This window comes from Schistocerca gregaria, chromosome 9 (genome assembly GCF_023897955.1).
Source record: "Schistocerca gregaria isolate iqSchGreg1 chromosome 9, iqSchGreg1.2, whole genome shotgun sequence".
NCBI classification, from domain to species: domain Eukaryota; kingdom Metazoa; phylum Arthropoda; class Insecta; order Orthoptera; family Acrididae; genus Schistocerca; species Schistocerca gregaria.
In genome coordinates this window covers 166,800,105-166,822,066 of record NC_064928.1, presented here as the reverse complement: position 1 = coordinate 166,822,066, position 21,962 = coordinate 166,800,105, and the positions used below count along the sequence as shown (strand labels likewise).

Here is a 21,962-nt window from a genome sequence, read left to right as displayed (position 1 = left end):
TCTGACTGTTTCTAAAGAGAGATAATCTTGATGTACATGTGTTGCTCAGTGACGAAACAACTTTCCACACATGTGAGGGTATGTATAGACACAGCTACAGAATCTGTGCTGCTGGCCTCCACACGCACTATAAGAATGGCTACGAAACACCCTCAGAGTGAATGTTTGGTTATGGATGACAAGGAACTGCTACAGACCCTTTATGTTCATAGAGAAAACAATTACATGAGGCACATAAATCGATGTGCTAGGAAGCTTTCTGGAGTCCCAGACGGTACAAAACAGAATTAACGATTTGGTTGTTTTCCAGCAGCATGGGACATCACTCCATTATGCGTTAGTTGTCGGTAATTACCTGGGCGCAGCTGTTCTCCGTAGATGGACGGATGTGGTTCTCAAAAGCTTTTGGTTCCTCCCTCTGCAAACCTGACGGGTTTACAGTAACAGAATAGCAAAACGGACTGGAATAGCAAAACGAACTGGAGACACAGCTGATAAAATACAAGAGGCGTTCAGTGAGTTATGCAATACATTTGTTTGTGAAAGCAGGTGCTTTTATTCAAGATTCCAGTACACCCTTCGTTTGGCTACAAAACCCAATTTTTCAGCAAAGTCCCCGTTCAGTGCGACGAATTTGCGCCACTTTATTGGGAGGGTCTACATGCCCGCATGGTACCACTCAACCAATCTATATCAGATCCAATGTCATGCTGCATCATTTTTTCTCCCCATCATCTACGAGGATTAGAACTTAAATAGTGACAAGTATTTATTCACGAACGATACAAAAAAGTTACATGTTTCCACCTGTTACTGTCCTTCAAAGTAGTCACCAGCGTTGTGTAGAAATTGTTGCCAACAATGTGGAAGGCGTAGTATACTTTTAGCAGAGCCTGTTCTGTTGATGGTGCGAATGGAGCGGTCTACTGTCTGTCGAATCTCTGGAACAGTTGTGAAGCGAATGCCACGAAGTGGTTCCTACAGCTTCGAAATTCAAAAATGGTTCAAATGGCTCTGAGGACTATGGGACTGAACATGTGGTCATCAGCTCCCCTAGAACTTAGAACTACTTAAGCCTAACTAACCTAAGGACATCACACACATCCATTCCCGAGGCAGGATTCGAACCTGCGACCTCTTCGGAATCAAATCAAAGTCTCAAGTCCGGGGAGTATGGTGGATGGTACAGTACTTCCCAGGCCCCTCGACCGACCAGAGCAGCCACGGCTTGCGCTGCATGCGGCCGCGCATTGTCGTGCAAAGTGATGGGTGGGTTGCGCAGAAAGCGTCGCCGCTTCTTTCGCAAAGTTACTCGCAGGTGATGCTGCAAACACGAACAGTAATACTGTGCATTGACGGTGTGCCATGGAGGAACGTAATGCGTTAGGATAACATCATCACAGTCGCACGTTTCGCACACAAGTGACTGTGTTTTCCTCGATTGTGCACACGCCGTTGACGTGGAACTGGCGAGTCCATTTGCTCGGAGGTAAGGTAGGTACGAACAACGTGTGCTACCAGCGACAATAGTAGATTTCATTGCACAGTGTCTCCACAGCACTGTTCCTGCTAGTTAAGTTACAACCCTCGTATGTACTGCTTCTCGCAGGGTGCACCCTCCTTGGGCCAAGTAGATGGATGTCGGAAGGTGCGAGATCTGGCGTGTAGGATGGATGCGGAAAAACAGTTCAATGAAGTTTCGTGATCTCCTCTTGAGCGCGTTTTTGTGGCGACGAACTCACTCGAACTGTTGGTTCAGTTTTCTAAGGGCAGCATCATAGACATCAGACTTGATAGTCGCAGCACGAGGGAATGTATCAAACAGGGTACCGCCTTCCGAGTCCCAGAAGACCGGTGCCATGAGTAACCAGCTGAGGGGGCAGCTTTGACCACCTTCTTCAGATGAGAAGTTGTGTGGCACCAAACCTTGTATTGTGGTTTTGTTCCGAACTGATAATGTTTCATCTAGCAGTGTCCCTCCACCGCTCTGGAGTGTGCAGATGACTCTTTCATAGAGTCGAAACCCGTCACTCAATATACACTCCTTGAAATTGAAATAAGAACACCGTGAATTCATTGTCCCAGGAAGGGGAAACTTTATTGACACATTCCTGGGGTCAGATACATCACATGATCACACTGACAGAACCACAGGCACTTAGACACAGGCAACAGAGCATGCACAATATCGGCACTAGTACAGTGTATATCCACCTTTCGCAGCAATGCAGGCTGCTATTCTCCCATGGAGACGATCGTAGGGATGGTGGATGTAGTCCTGTGGAACAGCTTGCCATGCCATTTCCACCTGGCGCCTCAGTTGGACCAGCGTTCGTGCTGGACGTGCAGACCGCGTGAGACGACGCTTCATCCAGTCCCAAACATGCTCATTGGGGGACAGATCCGGAGATCTTGCTGGCCAGGGTAGTTGACTGACACCTTCTAGAGCACGTTGGGTGGCACGGGATACATGCTGACGTGCATTGTCCTGTTGGAACAGCAAGTTCCCTTGCCGGTCTAGGAATAGTAGAACGATGGGTTCGATGACGGTTTGGATGTACCGTGCACTATTCAGTGTCCCCTCGACGATCACCAGAGGTGTACGGCCAGTGTAGGAGATCGCTCCCCACACCATGAAGCCGGGTGTTGGCCCTGTGTGCCTCAACGTATGCAGTCCTGATTGTGGCGCTCACCTGCACGGCGCCAAACACGCATACGACCATCACTGGCACCAAGGCAGAAGCGACTCTCATCGCTGAAGACGACACGTCTCCATTCGTCCCTCCATTCACGCCTGTCGCGACACCACTGGAGGCGGGCTGCACGATGTTGGGGCGTGAGCGGAAGACGGCCTAACGGTGTGCGGGACCGTAGCCCAGCTTCATGGAGACGGTTGCGAATGATCCTCGCTGATAGCCCAGGAGCAACAGTGTCCCTAATTTGCTGGGAAGTGGCGGTGCGGTCCCCTACGGCACTGCATAGGATCCTACGGTCTTGGCGTGCATCCGTGCGTCGCTGCGGTCCGGTCCCAGGTCGACGGGCACGTGCACCTTCCGCCGACCACTGGCGACAACATCGATGTACTGTGGAGACCTCACGCCCCACGTGTTGAGCAATTCGGCGGTACGTCCACCCGGCCTCCCGCATGCCCACTATACGCCCTCACTCAAAGTCCGTCAACTGCACGTACGGTTCACGTCCACGCTGTCGCGGCATGCTACCAGTGTTAAAGACTGCGATGGAGCTCCGTATGCCACGGCAAACTGGCTGACACTGACGGCGGCGGTGCACAAATGCTGCGCAGCTAGCGCCATTCGACGGCCAACACCGCGGTTGCTGGTGTGTCCGCTGTGCCGTGCGTGTGATCATTGCTTGTACAGCCCTCTCGCAGTGTCCGGAGCAAGTATGGTGGGTCTGACACACCGGTGTCAATGTGTTCTTTTTTCCATTTCCAGTAATATATATATATATATATATATATATATATATATATATATATATATATATATATATATATATAAGAATTGTTAACAAGGTTGCGATCAAGTCTGCTTTAAATTTTCATTTTAAATAATTTTAAGATCGCTGGCCTATGACGAAGTTATCCGGCCACCCCTTAAATATTAACTTGCCAAATCCGATTAACGATGGCTGACCCTGCGTAACTGCGGGACAAGGCTCAAGCGAACTTGACAAAAAATTGGCACAATCAACCTCATAATGCGCAAGTAATTCCACACAGATTGTTCTTCGTTGCTCCTTATGGTCTTCTGTTAGGCTGCAAGGACCCCAGCAGGCACACACCTTTTACATAGTATCCCAACCTGTGGGCGAGTGAGTCCGCACTACCAACAGAAGCCCACCTGGCTAGCCATGCTGCCTAATGCGCTTCTCCCCAGCACAAATCCACCCGACCGGTGGATTAGTGCACAGGTCCGGTGTGGTGCCCAATCTGTGGATGGTTTTTAAGGCAGTTTTCTATCTACCTCAGCGCATGCGAGCTGGTTCCCCTTATTCCACCTCAGTTGCACTATGTTGGTGATTGCTGCGCAAACACTGTCTCCACGTACACATACACCGTAATTACTCTACCACGCAAACGTTTGCTGTTATACTCGTCTGGTATGAGACGGTCCTGGACAATATCAGTGGGTTCGCTGTGGGGCGGCGGTGGGGTGGGTGGACTGCTGATGCCTCTTGTGGGGTTGTCAACCATTGAGGGCAACAGCAGGACGAAGCCTCTTTGTTGTTTCTAGGTCTCCGGTTCAATACACAATAGAATACAGTACAGACTTCCAGTTGTGCAGATATGTCTTTGATTGTGATCCATCTATTACCTGGAAGGCCGCATGATACAACCTCACAGTAGTCACAGCTACGTGCAGTCGTCTTGCGCAAGGGAGATGGAACAGGTTTCCGCGACATTCTTATGATGATGACAGACGCCGCATCCAACAACTCACTGCGCTTTCGTTCAGTGACAAGTCCCTGTATACATTGTGCAAGTTCCTATGAATATCTGCAATGCTCTGATTTTTCTGTGAAAATGAAGGTCGATGACAGCTCTCCGCCTGGAAGGCGCCTCCGCCATTTTGAAGGCTATGTACAGCGCCGCCACCTACTGGAACCTCATGAAACTACAGGGTGACACAGAAAACAGGAATGTCTGAAATGATTAGTAGCACCCATGGAACAGGTGGCAGCGGTTCGTGGCGGTTAGCGAGTAAACAGTCCGGTATTTCATTAATCATGGATCAGCATTAGCCATAAAAACGTTTTATAAAAACGATGATACACTCCTGGAAACTGTAATAAGAACACCGTGAATTCATTGTCCCAGGAAGGGGAAACTTTATTGACACATTCCTGGGGTCAGATACATCACATGATCACAGTGACAGAACCACAGGCACATAGACACAGGCAACAGAGCATGCACAATGTCGGCACTAGTACAGTGTATATCCACCTTTCGCAGCAATGCAGGCTGCTATTCTCCCATGGAGATGATCGTAGAGATGCTGGATGTAGTCCTGTGGAACGGCTTGCCATGCCAATTCCACCTGGCACCTCAGTTGGACCAGCGTTCGTGCTGTACGTGCAGTCCCAAACATGCTCAATGGGGGACAGATCCGGAGATCTTGCTGGCCAGGGTAGTTGATTTACATCTTGTAGAGCACGTTGGGTGGCACGGGATACATGCGGACGTGCATTGTCCTGTTGGAACAGCAAGTTCCCTTGCCGGTCTAGGAATAGTAGAACGATGGGTTCGATGACGGTTTGGATGTACCATGCACTATTCAGTGTCCCCTCGACGATCACCAGAGGTGTACGGCCAGTGTAGGAGATCGCTCCCCACACCATGATGCCGGGTGTTGGCCCTGTGTGCCTCGGTCGTATGCAGTCCTGATTGTGGCGCTCACCTGCACGGCGCCAAACACGCATACGACCATCATTGGCACCAAGGCAGAAGCGACTCTCATCGCTGAAGACGACACGTCTCCATTCGTCCCTCCATTCACGCCTGTCGCGACACCACTGGAGGCGGGCTGCACGATGTTGGGGCGTGAGCGGAAGACGGCCTAACGGTATGCGGGACCGTAGCCAAGCTTCATGGAGACGGTTGCGAATGGTCCTCGCCGATACCCCATGAGCAACAGTGTCCCTAATTTGCTGGGAAGTGGCGGTGCAGTCCCCTACGGCACTGCGTAGGATATTACGGTCTTGGCGTGCATCCGTGCGTCGCTGCGGTCCGGTCCCAGGTCGACGGGCACGTGCACCTTCCGCCGACCACTGGCGACAACATCGATGTACTGTGGAGATCTCTCGCCCCACGTGTTGAGCAATTCGGCGGTACGTCCACCCGGCCTCCCGCATGCCCACTATACGCCCTCGCTCAAAGTCCGTCAACTGCACATACGGTTCAATGGTTCAAATGGCTCTGAGCACTATGGGACTCAACTGCTATGGTCATTAGTCCCCTAGAACTTAGAACTACTTAAACCTAACTAACCTAAGGACATCACACACATCCATGCCCGAGGCAGGATTCGAACCTGCGACCGTAGCAGTCGCACGGTTCCGGACTGCGCGCCGAGAACCGCGAGACCACCGCGGACATACGGTTCACGTCCACGCTGTCGCGGCATGCTACCAGTGTTAAAGACTGCGATGGAGCTCCGTATGCCACGGCAAACTGGCTGACACTGACGGCGGCGGTGCACAAATGCTGCGCAGCTAGCGCCATTCGACGGCCAACACCGCGGTTGCTGGTGTGTCCGCTGTGCCGTGCGTGTGATCATTGCTTGTACAGCCCTCTCGCAGAGTCCGGAGCAAGTATGGTGGGTCTGACACACCGGTGTCAATATGTTCTTTTTTCCATTTCCAGGAGTGTAGTTTGGTAGTGGCGGAGAGGGAGTTTCAACGTTTTTATAATTTGGGACGTCAGGATGCCGTTCAATGGAAACAAGCGATAAGATGTTGGAATAATAACTTTGAAGAGACTGTATCTGCCCCCAGAAAGAAACCAATAGGACAACCAAGAAGTGTGCAATCTCGAGCGAACATTGATGTTGTGCACGAGTCTGTCTTACGGAGCCCACGGCGTTCAGTTCGTAAGCACTGAACAGTGCTTGGAATGTCCAGGGAGAGTGTGTGCTGAGTTATTCATCTTGACTTAAAATTTCATCCGGACAAACTATGGATGGTGCAACACTTGAAGGACAACGATTACCAGTTAAGATTAGGATTCTGCCAGCAAAGGATAATAAAACTAAACAATGACGATGAATTTCTAAACAAGTTTTCGATGTCAGACGAGGCACATTTTCATCTCAAAGGTTATATGAATAAACAGAACTACCGTTACTGGGCAAACACAAATCCTAATGACGTTATGAGCGCACTTTAAACGCTAGTAAAGTGACAGTATGATGTGACGTTTCATGGCGTGTAATTATAGGACCGTATTTTTTCGCAAATGAAGAGGGAAACACATTAACTGTCAATGCTGATTGTTACGTGAAGAAGTTACGAACTTTCGTTATTCCTGCATTGAACAATTTTTCTAAGGTTCCTGCTTTCAGCAGAACGGAGCGTCATCACACACGGTACAGAAATCAATGGTATACGTGCGAGAATTATTTGGCAACCGTGTGATCTCACGATTCGATAACATTCCCTCGCCCGCTATATCGCCAGATTTATCAGTTTGTGATGCTTTTGTTATGCTCAAAGGGAAGTCTACATGACTCGACCAAGAACCTTGCATGAGCTAAAACAGAGAATTCGGGATGCAGTTCACAGTACCCCTGCAGAGATGTTGCGGCGATCAGTGAGCAACCTCAACAGCAGACGTCACGAGTACAGGAAGACGCCTCCTAAGGGAGGTAATTTCTAAAAAAAAATTATCATGTCATCAGTGTTCCTTAAATAGGAAAGTTGTAAGGTTTCAGTTACTATGAATGCAAAAATGGTTCAAACGGCTCTGAGCACTATGGGACTTAACATCTGAGATTATTAGTCATCAGTCCCGTAGAACTTAGAACTATTTAAACCTAACTAACCTAAGGACGTCACACACATCCATGCCCGAGGCAGGATTCGAACCTGCGACCGTATCGGTCGCGCGGCTCCAGACTGAAGCGCCTAGAACCGCTCGGCCACTCCGGCGGGCACTATGAATGCAATTTGTTTCCTTCATCGCTTCTACTTTTATTGGATTGTGCAAATGTTCCCGTTTCTCTATGTCACCCTGTATAAAGTCCGAAGTGGCAATATAACACGATGTCCCGCAACAAATTACACATGTTTTTGATAAAAATGGGCAGACAAAAAAAAATGCTGCATTACTTGTTGAACGCCCCTCAAATCTCCAGCTACGGCGAACAGTATTGTAATCAATTATTCAAAAGGACAGTCACAATCGCTTTATTTATTTTGCCGGTAACCGGTTTCAACCAGCGATGGGGTGATCATCAGGTCAATTTACACCATTTGGTCACTTGCTGGAGTCGCCATCCTGCCTGTGAAGGGCAGGGTGACAGCTCCAGCGAGCGACCAAAAGGTGTAAATCGCCCAGAAGATGACGCCATCGCGGGTTGAAACCAGTTGGTGGCATAATAAATAATGAGATTGTGACTGTCATTTTGAATAATTGATTGTAAGTAAACCAATCGCTGTTATCTCCACACAACTATGTTGTCTAAAAACAGTATTGTAGTCTGTGGAAGAGCACTGGTAGCCACGCCTCGACTTGCAGGACAATCACATGGATGTGCACTGATCTGGGGATGCATTTCGATACATGGTGGATTATATGTAGCAGGTGTTTAGCACATTGGCGTTTCCAAAGTGAGGTGCAGAGACTGTATGTTTACCCAGCCTTTTCAGGAAAGCCTATTTGATGATGTGACTCCTCACAAAAACCAGGAAACCTTGGTGCATGTACAAGCCGTGTCCAAATATCATTCGTGACAACAGCTTCAGCGACCACGGAGGCAGATCGGTTCTAGGTGCTTCAGTCCGGAACCGCGCTGCTGCTACGGTCGCAGGCTCGAATCCTGCCTCGGGCATGGATGTGTGTGATGTCCTTAGGTTAGTTAGGTTTGATTAGTTTTAAGTCTAGGGGACTGATGACCTCAGATGTTAAGTCCCATAGTGCTTAGAACTATTTGAACTTCAACATGTCGACTTCCACACTGTTAGGTGGGTGCTAGAGAGGGGTGGTGAGCGACTGACCTCAGAGAGGAAGAGCTCGGCCTTGGGCACAGCGACGGCCACGTCGGCGACGGCAGCGTAGGCGTCGGCCCCGGGGAACGCACAGGCGGACAGCGGCCTCCACAGGTAGGGGTCCGCCTCTAGCGCTGACGGCGAAGGAGGCGTCGAGCGCCGGGGGCACGACAGCGTCGACCACCAGCGCGGCAGCACCTGCCGGCAGCGGCACCCCTCACCACGCCGCTCTCTGCCTGCTGAGCCCACCTCACACGGAGTGAGGTTCGCTGTGAGCTTACTTGCTGGTTCGCACAGTAACTCCAGGGTAGGCTCTGTACCTGTAGGGAGCTTTGCGTCTTACCTGTGACAGCCCCAGTGTTGACTCCCTTGTACGGTTCTCCCAGGGAACCCCTGAGTGCGAGGTCGCAAAAGGTCAATGACGTTTACAGCATGTGACGCCCCAGATATTGCCACCACACAACCACAGTAATTGGCTAGTAATGGCAGTAGGTAAGGAACTGGATGTATCCTATGGTGAGCACAGCGTGAGCATAGCTGAACTCCTTAGCCGACAAGTAACTCACAACAGTGCTGCAGTGCTATTGGTATTTGCTGTGGCTGCCCACTTCGTAAATCGTAGCGCCTACTGCATCGGCATCCCACTTCACATCCAACCAACACAGGATGACTGCATCACAGGGTGTATGTTCACTAGGAAACCTACGTCGTCTGTATTGTCAACACAAATATTTACCTGCGGCCACAACACAACACAACACCAGGTCTCCCCCAACGGCTGCCAGGGACCGCTAGCCATTTGCGGACCCTGCAGAACAGCTTCATCAGATATACGAAGATGGTATCTGTTCTTGCAGAGATGTCCAAAAGAACAGATCCCATTGGTGATCTTGCATCTCCCAAAGAATAAAATGAAATCCAGACCATTATCTGCTTACAGACCTTGATAAATATCAATGGGGACACTTGAAAATGGGAGCCCCCACCGGAACTCGGACCCTGGATCTCCTGCTTCTGTGGCTGATGCTCTATCCGACTGAGCCATCGACGACACAGAGGATATTGGGACTGCAGGGACTTATCTCTGCACGCTCCCCGTGAGATCCACATTTCCAACTTACTGTCCAAACACTACATTTTTAGAGTCCCTGGCCACTATGCTCATTAGCATGGCAGTCTACCTATTCATGTAGGAGTTAGAGCAATGTCAGTGTATCTGCTCTGAAAATATGTGCCCCGACATGGCCAAAAGAGATCAACAGGGTGTGTCAAACGCTTCAGTCCAACTGAAAATAGTGGGCCGCAAAACTGACTGTATTGAGATAGGGAAGCATGTATATTTATTGCATCATGAACATACACAGAGTACACTGCATAACAACAACATAGATCATAGTAATGGTTCAAAGTGTAGACTGCAAATCTCAATTCATGCATGGCAACAATACATGAAATTCCATCACACTCTGTCAAAGACTATCTTAATGTAGTGTAATGAAAGTCATTTTTTATTCTCATATTGTAATGATCTACATCATTGTCCCATTTGAAATGGAGTGGAATATTTACAACGAACTTCATTGGGGAATAAATATATACTGAAGCAGTATTCAGAATGCTTAACTCCTTAAAGAAATCTCTGCAAGATAATCATGGGTGAGCCACACATATTATTCTTACAACACGTTTTTGAGCATTGAAGACTTCTCTTCTTAAAGATGAGTCATCCCATTATTCAATGTAACATTACTGAATAAAAATATGCAAAATGTGTCAACTTACTGATTTGTCTCTACCCAAGATTTGCAATGATTCTAAGTGAAAATGTGTGTAAATTAAGGAGTTTTAGGAACTCCAAAATGTGCTTTTCCCTGTTTAAATTCTCATCAGTATGGACACATGATAATTTTTAAGTTTCCACCATCTTTATTATTTCTTCGCCATGTCTTACATTTATAATTAGTGTAGTACCCATATGTGTTTAACTAAATATGTTCTTTTAAAACTGACACAGTTTGCAGAATATGAGTCAATGATAGTTTTAAGACCCTTGTTTGCCATTTATTCTGTTGTATGTATGTTTGGGCTTATTAAAATACTAGTTTCATATGGAAAAGAACTACTTCTGTTTGTTGCACATTATACAGAACATCGTTTACGTATCTGAGGAATAATTGTGGACGCAAGTTTGAGCCTTGGGGGATTCCATATGTGATTTATCCCCATTCAGAATTATGTCCCTGAACTACAGTCACTGAATTACTAAGCACATCTTACTGCATTCTTTTGGACAGATATCGCATTATCCATTTTCTGGTTGTACCATCAATTCCATAAAATCTCCGTTTGTGCTATATTGTTATTTAATGCTTGTAAAATCTGGTGAGTGAACATGTCAATGGCCTTCTCAGTCGAGTAACTCTTCTGAGACACGAACTGTGATCTGCTGAGGATATTATCGTTGCTCCAGTGGGATACTATTCCGGAATACACTTTCTCAAAAATTTTGGATAATTATGTCATAGTGGAACACATCAGTAGTTATTAACATCTATCTTATCGCCATCCTCAGAAAGGAGTTTACAAGAGCACATTTCAGTCTCTCTGCAAAACTGCCTTGAGACAGTGAAACAAATATTTAGTACTCTATTGGAAACACAATCAAATACATATGAGGTTTTATTTTCGAAAAAAATATATAATTTTCTTAATTTCAGAAGGAGAAGTTGGTGATATGTTCATATGACTGAGTGTTATGAGAGTTGATTTTTCACCACACTACTGTGATTGTTCTCTTGAACTGTTTGTTCATATTCTTTCTGTGTTTCAGAAATTAGTATTAAATATATTTGCTACATGTGACTCATCAATTATAGACTTTGCATTCAATTCAGTAATGAGTTCAGCAGTGCTGTTATCCTGTTCTTTGGCTGGTTGTCCTGTCTTGCATTTCATTACATGCCATACAGTCTTAATTTAGTTGATGGAATTACTGATTTCTGACATGTGCATATTCCTTTACTGTTAAATAACTTTTCTTAGCTATTTTGAGTACTTTTTGTTGTGTGTGGCTACTGCAGTATCTCTACTCTTTCTTACCAACAGGTTTATCTCTTTTCCTTTACCAAGCTACTTTAACCCCTGTAGTGATTTTTACATGACTGTTTAATGTTCTTGCTGATAAGTTTGTGATGAAAGTTATTTTCAAATAATGATATGAGTTTTTTATGGAACAGATTAAATTTTATATTAGAATTTGGATCATTGCAAATTTCATCTGAGGTCAAATCTTATACATTCTGAAAAAATATTTGTTCTAGAGTCATTAATTATTCTGACTGACTTCCACTGAGGTGCATCAGTACTGTAAGACTCTATTTATCATAACTAACATCATGATCAGATTGCGTATTTGTTACTGGGTAAGCAGTTATTTTCTTCCTTTGAGCCTCGCCAAAGGAAACATTAGGGTCCTACTGTCTTTATACACCCATGTTGGGAAGTTAATTTCTAAATTCAAACTGTAGGATATAATAAGGTTTCCAGAACTTTATTCCTGTAAGAATCATTGAGAAAATCTACATTGAATTCATCACAGACTGCTTGCTGCTGTCTGGCACGAGGCATAGTAAGGAACCCAAACTGCTCATAAACAGTTAAAAATTTCTTATGGGGATCTACATGGAGTTACAATTTAAAGTGAACTATTTTTCGGAATTAAGTTACAAGCACACCACACTATATACTGATCACCACAAAATCTACTTGTCTGATTGTTCTTGAACATGGGTGCTGTCTTTAATATGTGTAATAACTCCTCCTTTTCCCATATTAGTTCTGCATGAGTAAGCTGCTACAGTGTAATTTTTATATGTAACTTATCTAACACTAAGGATATGTGGTGTTCAAATAAGCACAGGGTGTCTGTATTTTCATAGCTTTCTAGATTTTACAAACAGACAAGAAGCTAATATACCTTATTAGCCAATTGTGAAATGTTTTGTAAGCTAAACTTTTCTGTGAAATCTTAAGCATATTGTTGGGCTCGTCTTTTATTTTGACTTCTTTCAACACAGGATGCCTGAATCCTGACTCTACTCTTAAAAAATGTACGTCTCTGACGCCAGCAACCAAATAACTCTTAATTTGTATGATGGTGCGCCCCTGTACATTTTCTGCAAAAACCTCAGCCAACATAACCATTGCTTTAGGTGTAAATTGTGTCTACTATATCCTCATCTCCCAACTGTATCAACTGTGAATACCCGCATATGAGACATGAATAACATGAAAGCTATAAATTTTATTTTTCATCTTCAAAGTAATCAGTATTGTTGTGGTCTGCAGCCCAAAAACTGGTTTGATACAGCTCTCCATGCTAATCTATCTTGTGCAAGCCTCTTTATCTCTGAAGAACTACAGCAGTCTACAACCTTGTGAATCTGCTTACTGAATTTACCTCTTGGTCTCACTTTATGATTTTTTCACCCTACTCTTCCCCCCAGTACTAAATTCTTCATCAGTGCATGCCACAGAATGTATATTATCAACCAATCCCTTCTTTTAGTCAAATTGCACCACAAGTTTCTTGTCTCCACAATTCTCTTCAGTACCTCCTCACTAGTCATGTGATCTACCCATTTAATCTTCAACTTTCTTCTGTAGCACCACATTTCAAAAGCTTTCATTCTCTTCCTTTCTAAACTGTTATTCATCTGTGTTTCCCTTCCATACATGGCCACCTTTCTATATTCGATGCTAACAGATTTATGTTATTCAGAAACGTTTTTCATACCATTGTCAGTCTGCACTTCATATCCTTCCTACTTTGGCCATATTTAATACTGTGTATTATAAATGATATATTTGTACTTTTGATGAATTTATTATATAAAACATTTTCTATATTCATCTTTAATGGTGGGCCACAGATCCCCCTCATTTTCATCTTGAGCATAGCTATGCATTCTTATTTGGTTTTGGGATTGTATTCACAGCTCCACCAGCAGCGTCCTTGGAAAAGAATTCTGTGTGGGTCTGGAGCTGTTCTTTCAAGCACAACATGCTTTTACTCAACACACTTATGATGGGCTTGCAGAATTCGAAACACAGATTTGACAGTGACACTTCTTATTTCCATACCATCCATCAGATATAGCTGAACTGAATCCCAAGAAAATCCAGTTACTCTGCTGCAAGCTCAGTTGACCTTCGGCGGTTCCAGTCTCAAGTCCACTAATTACCTTGAAATTTTCAAATGTTTAGGCTTTTGAAAGACGTCTAGAACGTCTCCAATTAACATACAGGCATTTTTTAAACGTTAGAGTCATTTATAAACTTGATTTTTCCACAGCCTCACCTTTTGTGCTGTTTTCAACAACTCAGCTAGTTCTGCAGAGTTTTTTTCCAGGCAGGAAGCTGCATGGGCTACTGTCGTAGCAAAACGGCTGCTGCAAACAAATTCAATACTGGCAGACAAAACCTACTCAATCGACATGAAGGGCAACAGTAGACATGCAAGCAGTTGCACAACATACCGCTAGTGAGAGAAATCGGCGCTCTGCAAGTTTCGCCCAGTGGTTTAGTACTGCAGGTAACTTTTAGGTATCCCCATGTATTTTCGTTTAGTGAAAGTGAATGGGGAAGATCACTAAAGTGTATCAGTCACCAATATAGAACGCTGTGGTCGTTTGCCTTGCACTGCAAGTCCCAACTTTGTGGACATGGACAAGGACATACACAAGGGACAAATGATACTTTCTGTGACGCAGCTAATGATTACTTTACGAGGTGCATTCAAGTTCTAAGGCCTCCGATTTTTTTTCTCCAGACTGGAAAGAGATAGAAACATGCGCATTGTTTTAAAATGAGGCCGCGTTCATTGTCAATACGTCCCAGAGATGGTAGACCCTACGGCAGCGGCGAGAATGAGAACTGTTTTAAATACTAAAACAGTTGAAGGAGACATGTGGTGATGAAGTTATGGGTGTATGTGTTCGTGGGTGCGACAGTTTAATGAAGGCAGAACATCGTGTGACAACAAACCGAAACAACCTCAGGCTCTCACAAACCGGTCTGACGACATGATCGAGAAAGTGGAGAGAATTGTTTTGGGGGAACGCCGAATGACTGTTGAACAGATCGCCTCCAGAGTTTTCATTTCTGTGGGTTCTGTGCACACAATCCTGCATGACGACCTGAAAATGCGAAAAGTGTCATCCAGGGGGGTGCCACGAATGCTGACGGACGACAACATGGTTGCCCGTGTGGCATGTTGCCAAGCAATGTTGACGCGCAACGACAGCATGAATGGGACTTTCTTTTCGTCAGGTGTGAAAATGGATGAGACGTAGATTCCATTTTTCAATCCAGAAACAAAGCGCCAGTCAGCTCAATGGAAGCACACAGATTCACCGCCACCAAAAAAAAAAAAAATTCGGGTAACCGCCAGTGCTGAGAAAATAATGGTGTCCATGTTCTGGGACAGCGAGGGCGTAATCCTTACCAATGGCGTTCCAAAGGGCACTACGGAACATATGCATTCTACGAAAATGTTTTGAAGAACAAATTCCTTCCTGCACTGCAACAAAAACGTCCGGGAAGGGATGTGCGTGTGCTCTTTCACCAAGACAACGCACCCGCACATCGAGATAACGTTACGCAACAGTTTCTTCGTGATAACAACTTTGAAGTGATTCCTCATGCTCCCTACTCACCTGACCTGGCTCCTAGTGACTTTTGGCTTTTTTCAACAATGAAAGACACTCTCCGTGGCCACACATTCACCAGCCCTGCTGCTATTGCATCAGCGATTTTCCAGTGGTCAAAACAGACTCGTACAGAAGCCTTCGCCGCTGCCATGGAATCATGGCGTCGGCGTTGTGAAAAATGTGTACGTCTGCAGGGCGATTACGTCGAGAAGTAACGCCAGTTTCATCGATTTCGGGTTAGTAGTTAAATAGAAAAAAAATCGGAGGCCTTAGAACCTCGTAATGGCAGCAATTATAACCTTGGTAAGCAGTTCATTGAAAGTGGAAGATCATTAAAATATCTAATGTACAACAAAGAACCCAAGATGGACCACTGTGGGACACCAAACCTATCTCCTATTTATGGAACTGATGAAAGCTATAATGCATGTGGCAGGCATTATAGCACAAATAGTGCCAAATATGGTGAGCAGCTAAGAGAAAGTGACAGATCATTAACGTACATATATTAGACACAACAAGGGACCCAACATACAAACCTGTTTTACACCTTATTAACTACCTTGTATTATAAGTGACTATGTGGGGATATAGAACTAATACTGGGCGCTCTCTGTCAAACACATGTCAGGTATTCTGGTGGTGAAAACCTTGGAAAGCAGCTCAGTGAAAGTGAAATGCTATTAATAAATATTAGACTCAACAAAGTACCGAAGATGGGACCCTGTGGTACATAATTCCAGACTGTTACAATTTATAACCGCCTATCTTGTCGTTAAGGAACTGTTATAGACTGCTTTTTGTCATGCTGATGGTGACTATTTTATTGACAGTAGCATCAAATTTGGTGAACATTTTAGTGAAAATAGGTCATCTGCTGAAATCGTGGCATAGTATGTGTTGCGTTGCCACCTATCAGATTACAAGTGCAACAAATATCGATATTCATTACTTCAGACACATCAAAAATGTCTGGCATCACCTCGATTCCGAGAGTTCCGGAAACTGTACAGGAAATTGGAATAGAGATCAGCATATACATCATTTCTGCCCTTTTTATTGCTCATGAAAACCACATATTGCATGTTGTACCCCCATTCAGCGAGACCTTCAGAGGTGGTGGTCCAGACTGCTGTACACATTGGTACCTCTAATACCCAGTAGCACGTCTTCTTGCACTAATGCATGCATGTATTCGTCGTGGCATACTATCCACAAGTTCATCACGGCACTGTTGGTAAGATTGTCCCATTTCTCAACGGCGATTCGGCGTAGACCCCTTAGAGTGGTTGGTGGGTCACGTCGTCCATAAACAGCTCTTTTCAATCTATCCCAGGCATATTCGATAGGGTTCATGTCTGGAGAACATGCTGGCCACTCTAATCGAGTGATGTCCTTATCCTGAAGGAAATCATTCACAAGTTGTGCACGATGGGGGTGGGGGGGGGGGGGGCGAATTGTCGTCCATGAAAACGAATGCGTCGCCTATATGCTGCCGATGTGATTGCATTTGCGGTCGGAGGATGGCATTCACGTATCGTACAGTTGTTATGGTGCCTTCCATGACCACCAGCAGCGTACGTCGGCCCCACATAACGGTACACCAAAACAGCAGGGAAAATGATTTAAATGGCTCTGAGCACTATGGGACTTAACATCTGAGGTCATCAGTCCCCTAACTAACCTTAGGACATCGCACACATCCATGTCCGAGGCAGGATTCGAAGCTGGGACCGTAGCGGTGTAGCGGTTCCAGACTGAAGTGCCTAGAGCCGCTCGGGCACACCGGCTGGCACCTTGCTGCAGTCACTGGACAGTGTGTCTAAGGCGTTCAGCGTGACCAGGTTGCCTCCAAACACGTCTCCGACGATTGTCTGGTTGAAGGCATATGTGACACTCATCGGTAAAGAGAACATGATGCCAATCCCGAGCGGTCCATTCGGCATGTTGTTGGGACCATTTGTACCGTGCTCCATGGTGTCGTGGTTGCTAAGATGGACCTCGCCGTGGACGGCGGGAATGAAGTTGCGCATCGTGCAGCTTATTGCGGACAGTTTGAGTCGTGACGCGACGTCCTGTGGCTGGACGAAAAGCATTATTCAACATGTTGGGGATGCTGTCAGGGTTACACCGAGCCATAATCCGTAGGTATCGGTCATCCACCGCAGTAGTAGCTCTTGGGTGGCCTGAGCGAGGCATGTCATAGACAGTTCCTGTCTCTCTGTATCTCCTCCATGTTTGAACAACATCGCTTTGGTTCACTCCGAGACGCCTGGACGCTTCCCTTGTTGAGAGCCCTTCCTGGCACAAAGTAACAATGCGGACGCGATCGAATCGCAGTATTGACCGTCTAGGCATGGTTGAACTACAGACAACACGAGCTGTGTACAACCTTCCTGGTGGAGTGACTGGAACTGATAGGCTATCGGACCACCTCGGTTCATAGATGGTTGTTTACACCTTTCGGCGAGTTTAGTGACATCTCTGAACAGTCAAAGGGACTGCATCTGTGATACGATATCCACAGTCAACGTCTATCTTTAGTAGATCTGGGAACTGGGGTGATGCTAAACTTTTTTAATGTGTGTATAATAATTGACTGAATGTAAAAATTTAAATGCTGCCATGATGTACTGATTGAGATGTGAAATCCTATGTTAAAAGTTTAACACAGTAAGACAAGAACTACAGTTAAACACTGTCAGGGTAATTCACAGCACACAAATTACACAGATTATGTTGATATAGTATTTGAGAGTGCTTAGCGTCTTCCAACAAACTTTACACATAATTAAAAACCCTTAAAAAAACTTTTTCTCGCTGATAACCCCCCCCCCCCTCCCCACAAAATGATGAAAGCAAAAAAATACCACCTTTTCGCTAACTATACAGCAAAACTTTATCATCAGGCATGACGTTTCAATTTCTTACGTCTTCAATACTAATTCTATTCTCAACATATTTTGAGACAGTATCTACGTGTACTACTGAATATACCTGCAAAGTTATGTTTTTGTACAATACTTAGTGCATGAGATATAATGTCATAATCAATGAGGTGCGTGAAATACTCATTGGTAAACTACTCGGACGTTGAAGAGGTTTATGCACGGGAGTTCGAATCTATACAGAACGCTGGAGAGGGGTAGGGGGGGGGGTGTTACTAGTTAAAGTATTAGTTGTAAAGTGTATTAGTTGTACAGGATCCATTAATGCAAATTGTGTACAAGAAGTTGCTGTATCCATAAATCAAATAGAATATTGTGTATTGAACTACTTTATCTATTTATGCATCTTGCCTTAGGCACAGACCTATTTGGCTTCATATTGTCATCGACATGTTGCAGATCATCTCATCTCAAAAGACTTCCTCAACACTTTTGTGCAATTCTTTTGCATATGACATTCAGCTAGATGAGACATGATTTTTCCCCGTAATGGGTTGTCTGGAGTGATAAATTTGGATTCTGTGATGACTAAAACAATGGAGCTGGATATGTTGTTAAACCACCCTCAACCCACAGGCCTCAGAATTATCTATCAAGGAACTTAGCGATCTGAACTGCAATGTGTTGGACTCTGTCCTTCTGCAACCAAATATGATCTGACATTCCTGTTTTTTGTGTTGAGGTATTATCCACTTTTTATGCATCTACAAACAAGAATTTCCATTCATATATCCTTTAAAACAGTATGATTAAAACTGATACAGTGATGACATAACCCAATGATAAGATGGGTTCCTTTTCAACTTTAGCATATGATAGTGATTTAGCTTAGAGCAGAGCACTACCTTTCTTGTGACCAAACTACGGCATTTTACACACTCATATTACACTTGACTGAGACAAGGCATTTGGAAATTTCGCCAACAAAACCACTAACCCAACACGTTGCAGCTTACTAGGCAACAACTTCCGATAGTTCATTAATAAACACTGGTGTAAATCCTTTCATTTAATTTTTTAAAAATATACTAATGACTTCAATACTTGAAGATCTACTGTTCTTTTATGAATGGATATGAATATAACCTCTACTTGTTTCCCAAATTGCGCAAAGTCCCTAGGAGTATATGGGCTTCTAGTATATCATGGCCAATGGCCTTGTTGCAGTGGTAACACCGGTTCCCATCAGATCACCAAAGTTCCTGTCCGGCTGGGCTAGCACTTCAATGGGTGACCATCCGGTCGGCCGAGCGCTGTTAGTAAGCAGCGTGCACTCAGCCCTTGTGAGGCAAACTGAGGAGCTACTTGATTGATGAAGTAGCGGCTCCTGTCTCGTGAACTTACATACGGCCAGGAGAGCGGTGTGCTGACCACATGCCCCTCCACATCCAGTGACGTCTCTGGGCTGATGCTGACAAGGCAGCCGGTCGGTGCAATTGGGCCTCCCAAGGCCTGTTTGGACGGAGAGTATATGCTCCGTATTACAGACAAGTAGAGACCAGCTAATTGCCTTATTAGTGCCTGTGTGGTGGATATGCTACTGCTTTCTGTCACGCAAATATTAAATATTTTTCTCGTTCTAATGGTGATCTTCGCTAGCAGCCCATTAAAAGTGGAATAATGTGTAGTGGATACAATAAACGAAGCAAAATAGGACTCTGAGGTACTCCACACATATAAGAGCTGCATGTATGATAGCTGAGGAATTCATATACCTACCATACATCGCATTATGTCAACAGGTGGTGAGTATTTTAGTGACAGGAGTGCCAAACATGACATGTGGACGTTCATTTACTGTACTGGACACAGTGAAGGATCCAACATGGAAGCCTGTAATATCTCCGATGGCGTTAAATTATAAGTGATTATGTGGTAGATATGCAACTGATATGCAGTTAAATAAAACATTTTCTATTTGGCGGTAACCGTGCCATTCCTCATCCTAATTCAAAGCGACGATGTATCTAGCAAAACCTAGTCCCACCAACAAGTTTAATAGAAATTCGATTCAAAAAATTAGGCTCTGGCAAAGCTGTAACTGCGTGCAGTGTGGCCAAAAACAGGTAGCATGAACTCTGGGCTGTGCCAGGGCTCTCCCATTAGTTTAGTGAGGCGTGACAATCCAGACTCTCCGTTGTCCGAGTTGCGTTCACGCAATTTTTCTTTTTTCAGTTAAAGCATCGAACTATATCCAGTTTACAGCTCCACAATGTGGTACCTTGTGTATTTCTCTCTGTCACTGTTTCCTTTATTTAAACGTTAAGTGATAACAAAAACTTCTTAAAGGTGTAAACAACCTCTTCGTTTCATCCATGATACATATAAAGCTAATAGACAATAATAGTGGATACCGTACCATCGTCTTTATCCAACAAAGTGCAAAGAACGCAACAGGTAGGCTACACTAGAGTGCACGATGTACTATGCACAATAATTCCAGTGTGTAAATCTGAGGTCTTCATAGAGACAGTATGTACATTTATGACTAATGTTAGCTTTAGAGCAGATGTTCAAAGTGACCACCTTATTTTTTGCAAACACTTCGCCACTTACTGGTTCATACATTTCTGGACCATATGAAATACACCTGTATCCACCATTCCCAAAGCGGCATGCATGTAGGCTATTAGGTTGTGTACATGTATGGGTGGAGTGCTGTAAACTTGTTCCTTTAAGTGTCACGACAAATAAAAATCTAGTTGGTTAAGGTCTGGGCAACGTGGAGTCCACTTTCGACCTCCACGTTTGACCAATCCATTTTCCTTGAAAAGATTCATTTAAATAGTTACATACATTCATCCAAAAGTGTGGTCGTGCACCATCTTGCTGAAACCGTATCTTCGCAAATATGAAGTGGAATGTTTTCTACAGCCTCACAAAAAGTACTGGAAATTAATGTATGTAGAGATGCGCATTCAACTTGTTAAACAATAGTTAAGGGCCCAAAAGCACATCCTTCATTATTGCAGCCCACAGGGTTTTGCCAAAGCTTGCCTGAAAGCCAAGTACATGGGTGACATGTGGGTTGTGTTCCGACCAATAACGGCCAATGTGGAGGTTGAAAATAACTTCACGACTGAAGCTAAATTCGTAAGTCCATATCATGTGATTTATAAAACGTTTGTTACCTTCCACTTGGTACAGAAGACATTTAATGTACTTCTCGGACGTAGTGAGTTAATGTGTAATCCACTCAGGTCTTCATTGCGCAACACTTCAGCAACCAGACATTGAGATATCTGGAACTGCCTTGCAATATCACAGGTGCCTAACTGAGGTAACTGGTGAGCGGTTTCAAGAATCGCTAACTCTGTGTGTGGAGTACATTTAGTCCTTGGTTTGCGTCTGTGTATTACTTGTAAAGGAATATTACTTGTAAAGGAATATTACCAGTTTTCTGAAGGCGTCACTCGAGGTCACAAAAAAAAAAACGTTCTTATTGGGATACTTTGAGGGTACTGTGCAGCATAGGAAAGAGAAGCAGCAGTGACTTGGTTATCGGATGCACTCAGCACCAAAAGCATCGTTTTTGTACTCCCCGGGAAGCTAGCCTACACGTTAGTAGACACAT

At 44.7% G+C, this 21,962-nt stretch overlaps 1 protein-coding gene across 1 annotated transcript in view; it reads right to left on the bottom strand.

The window, feature by feature from the left end:
* Positions 1-21,962, bottom strand: part of LOC126292034 (hexosaminidase D-like) — a 363,487-nt gene that overhangs the window by 10,248 nt on the left and 331,277 nt on the right. The window contains exon 9 of the mRNA XM_049985827.1: positions 8,740-8,928. Coding sequence (XP_049841784.1) covers positions 8,740-8,928 — 189 coding nt within the window. The remainder of the gene's footprint in view (positions 1-8,739; positions 8,929-21,962) is intronic.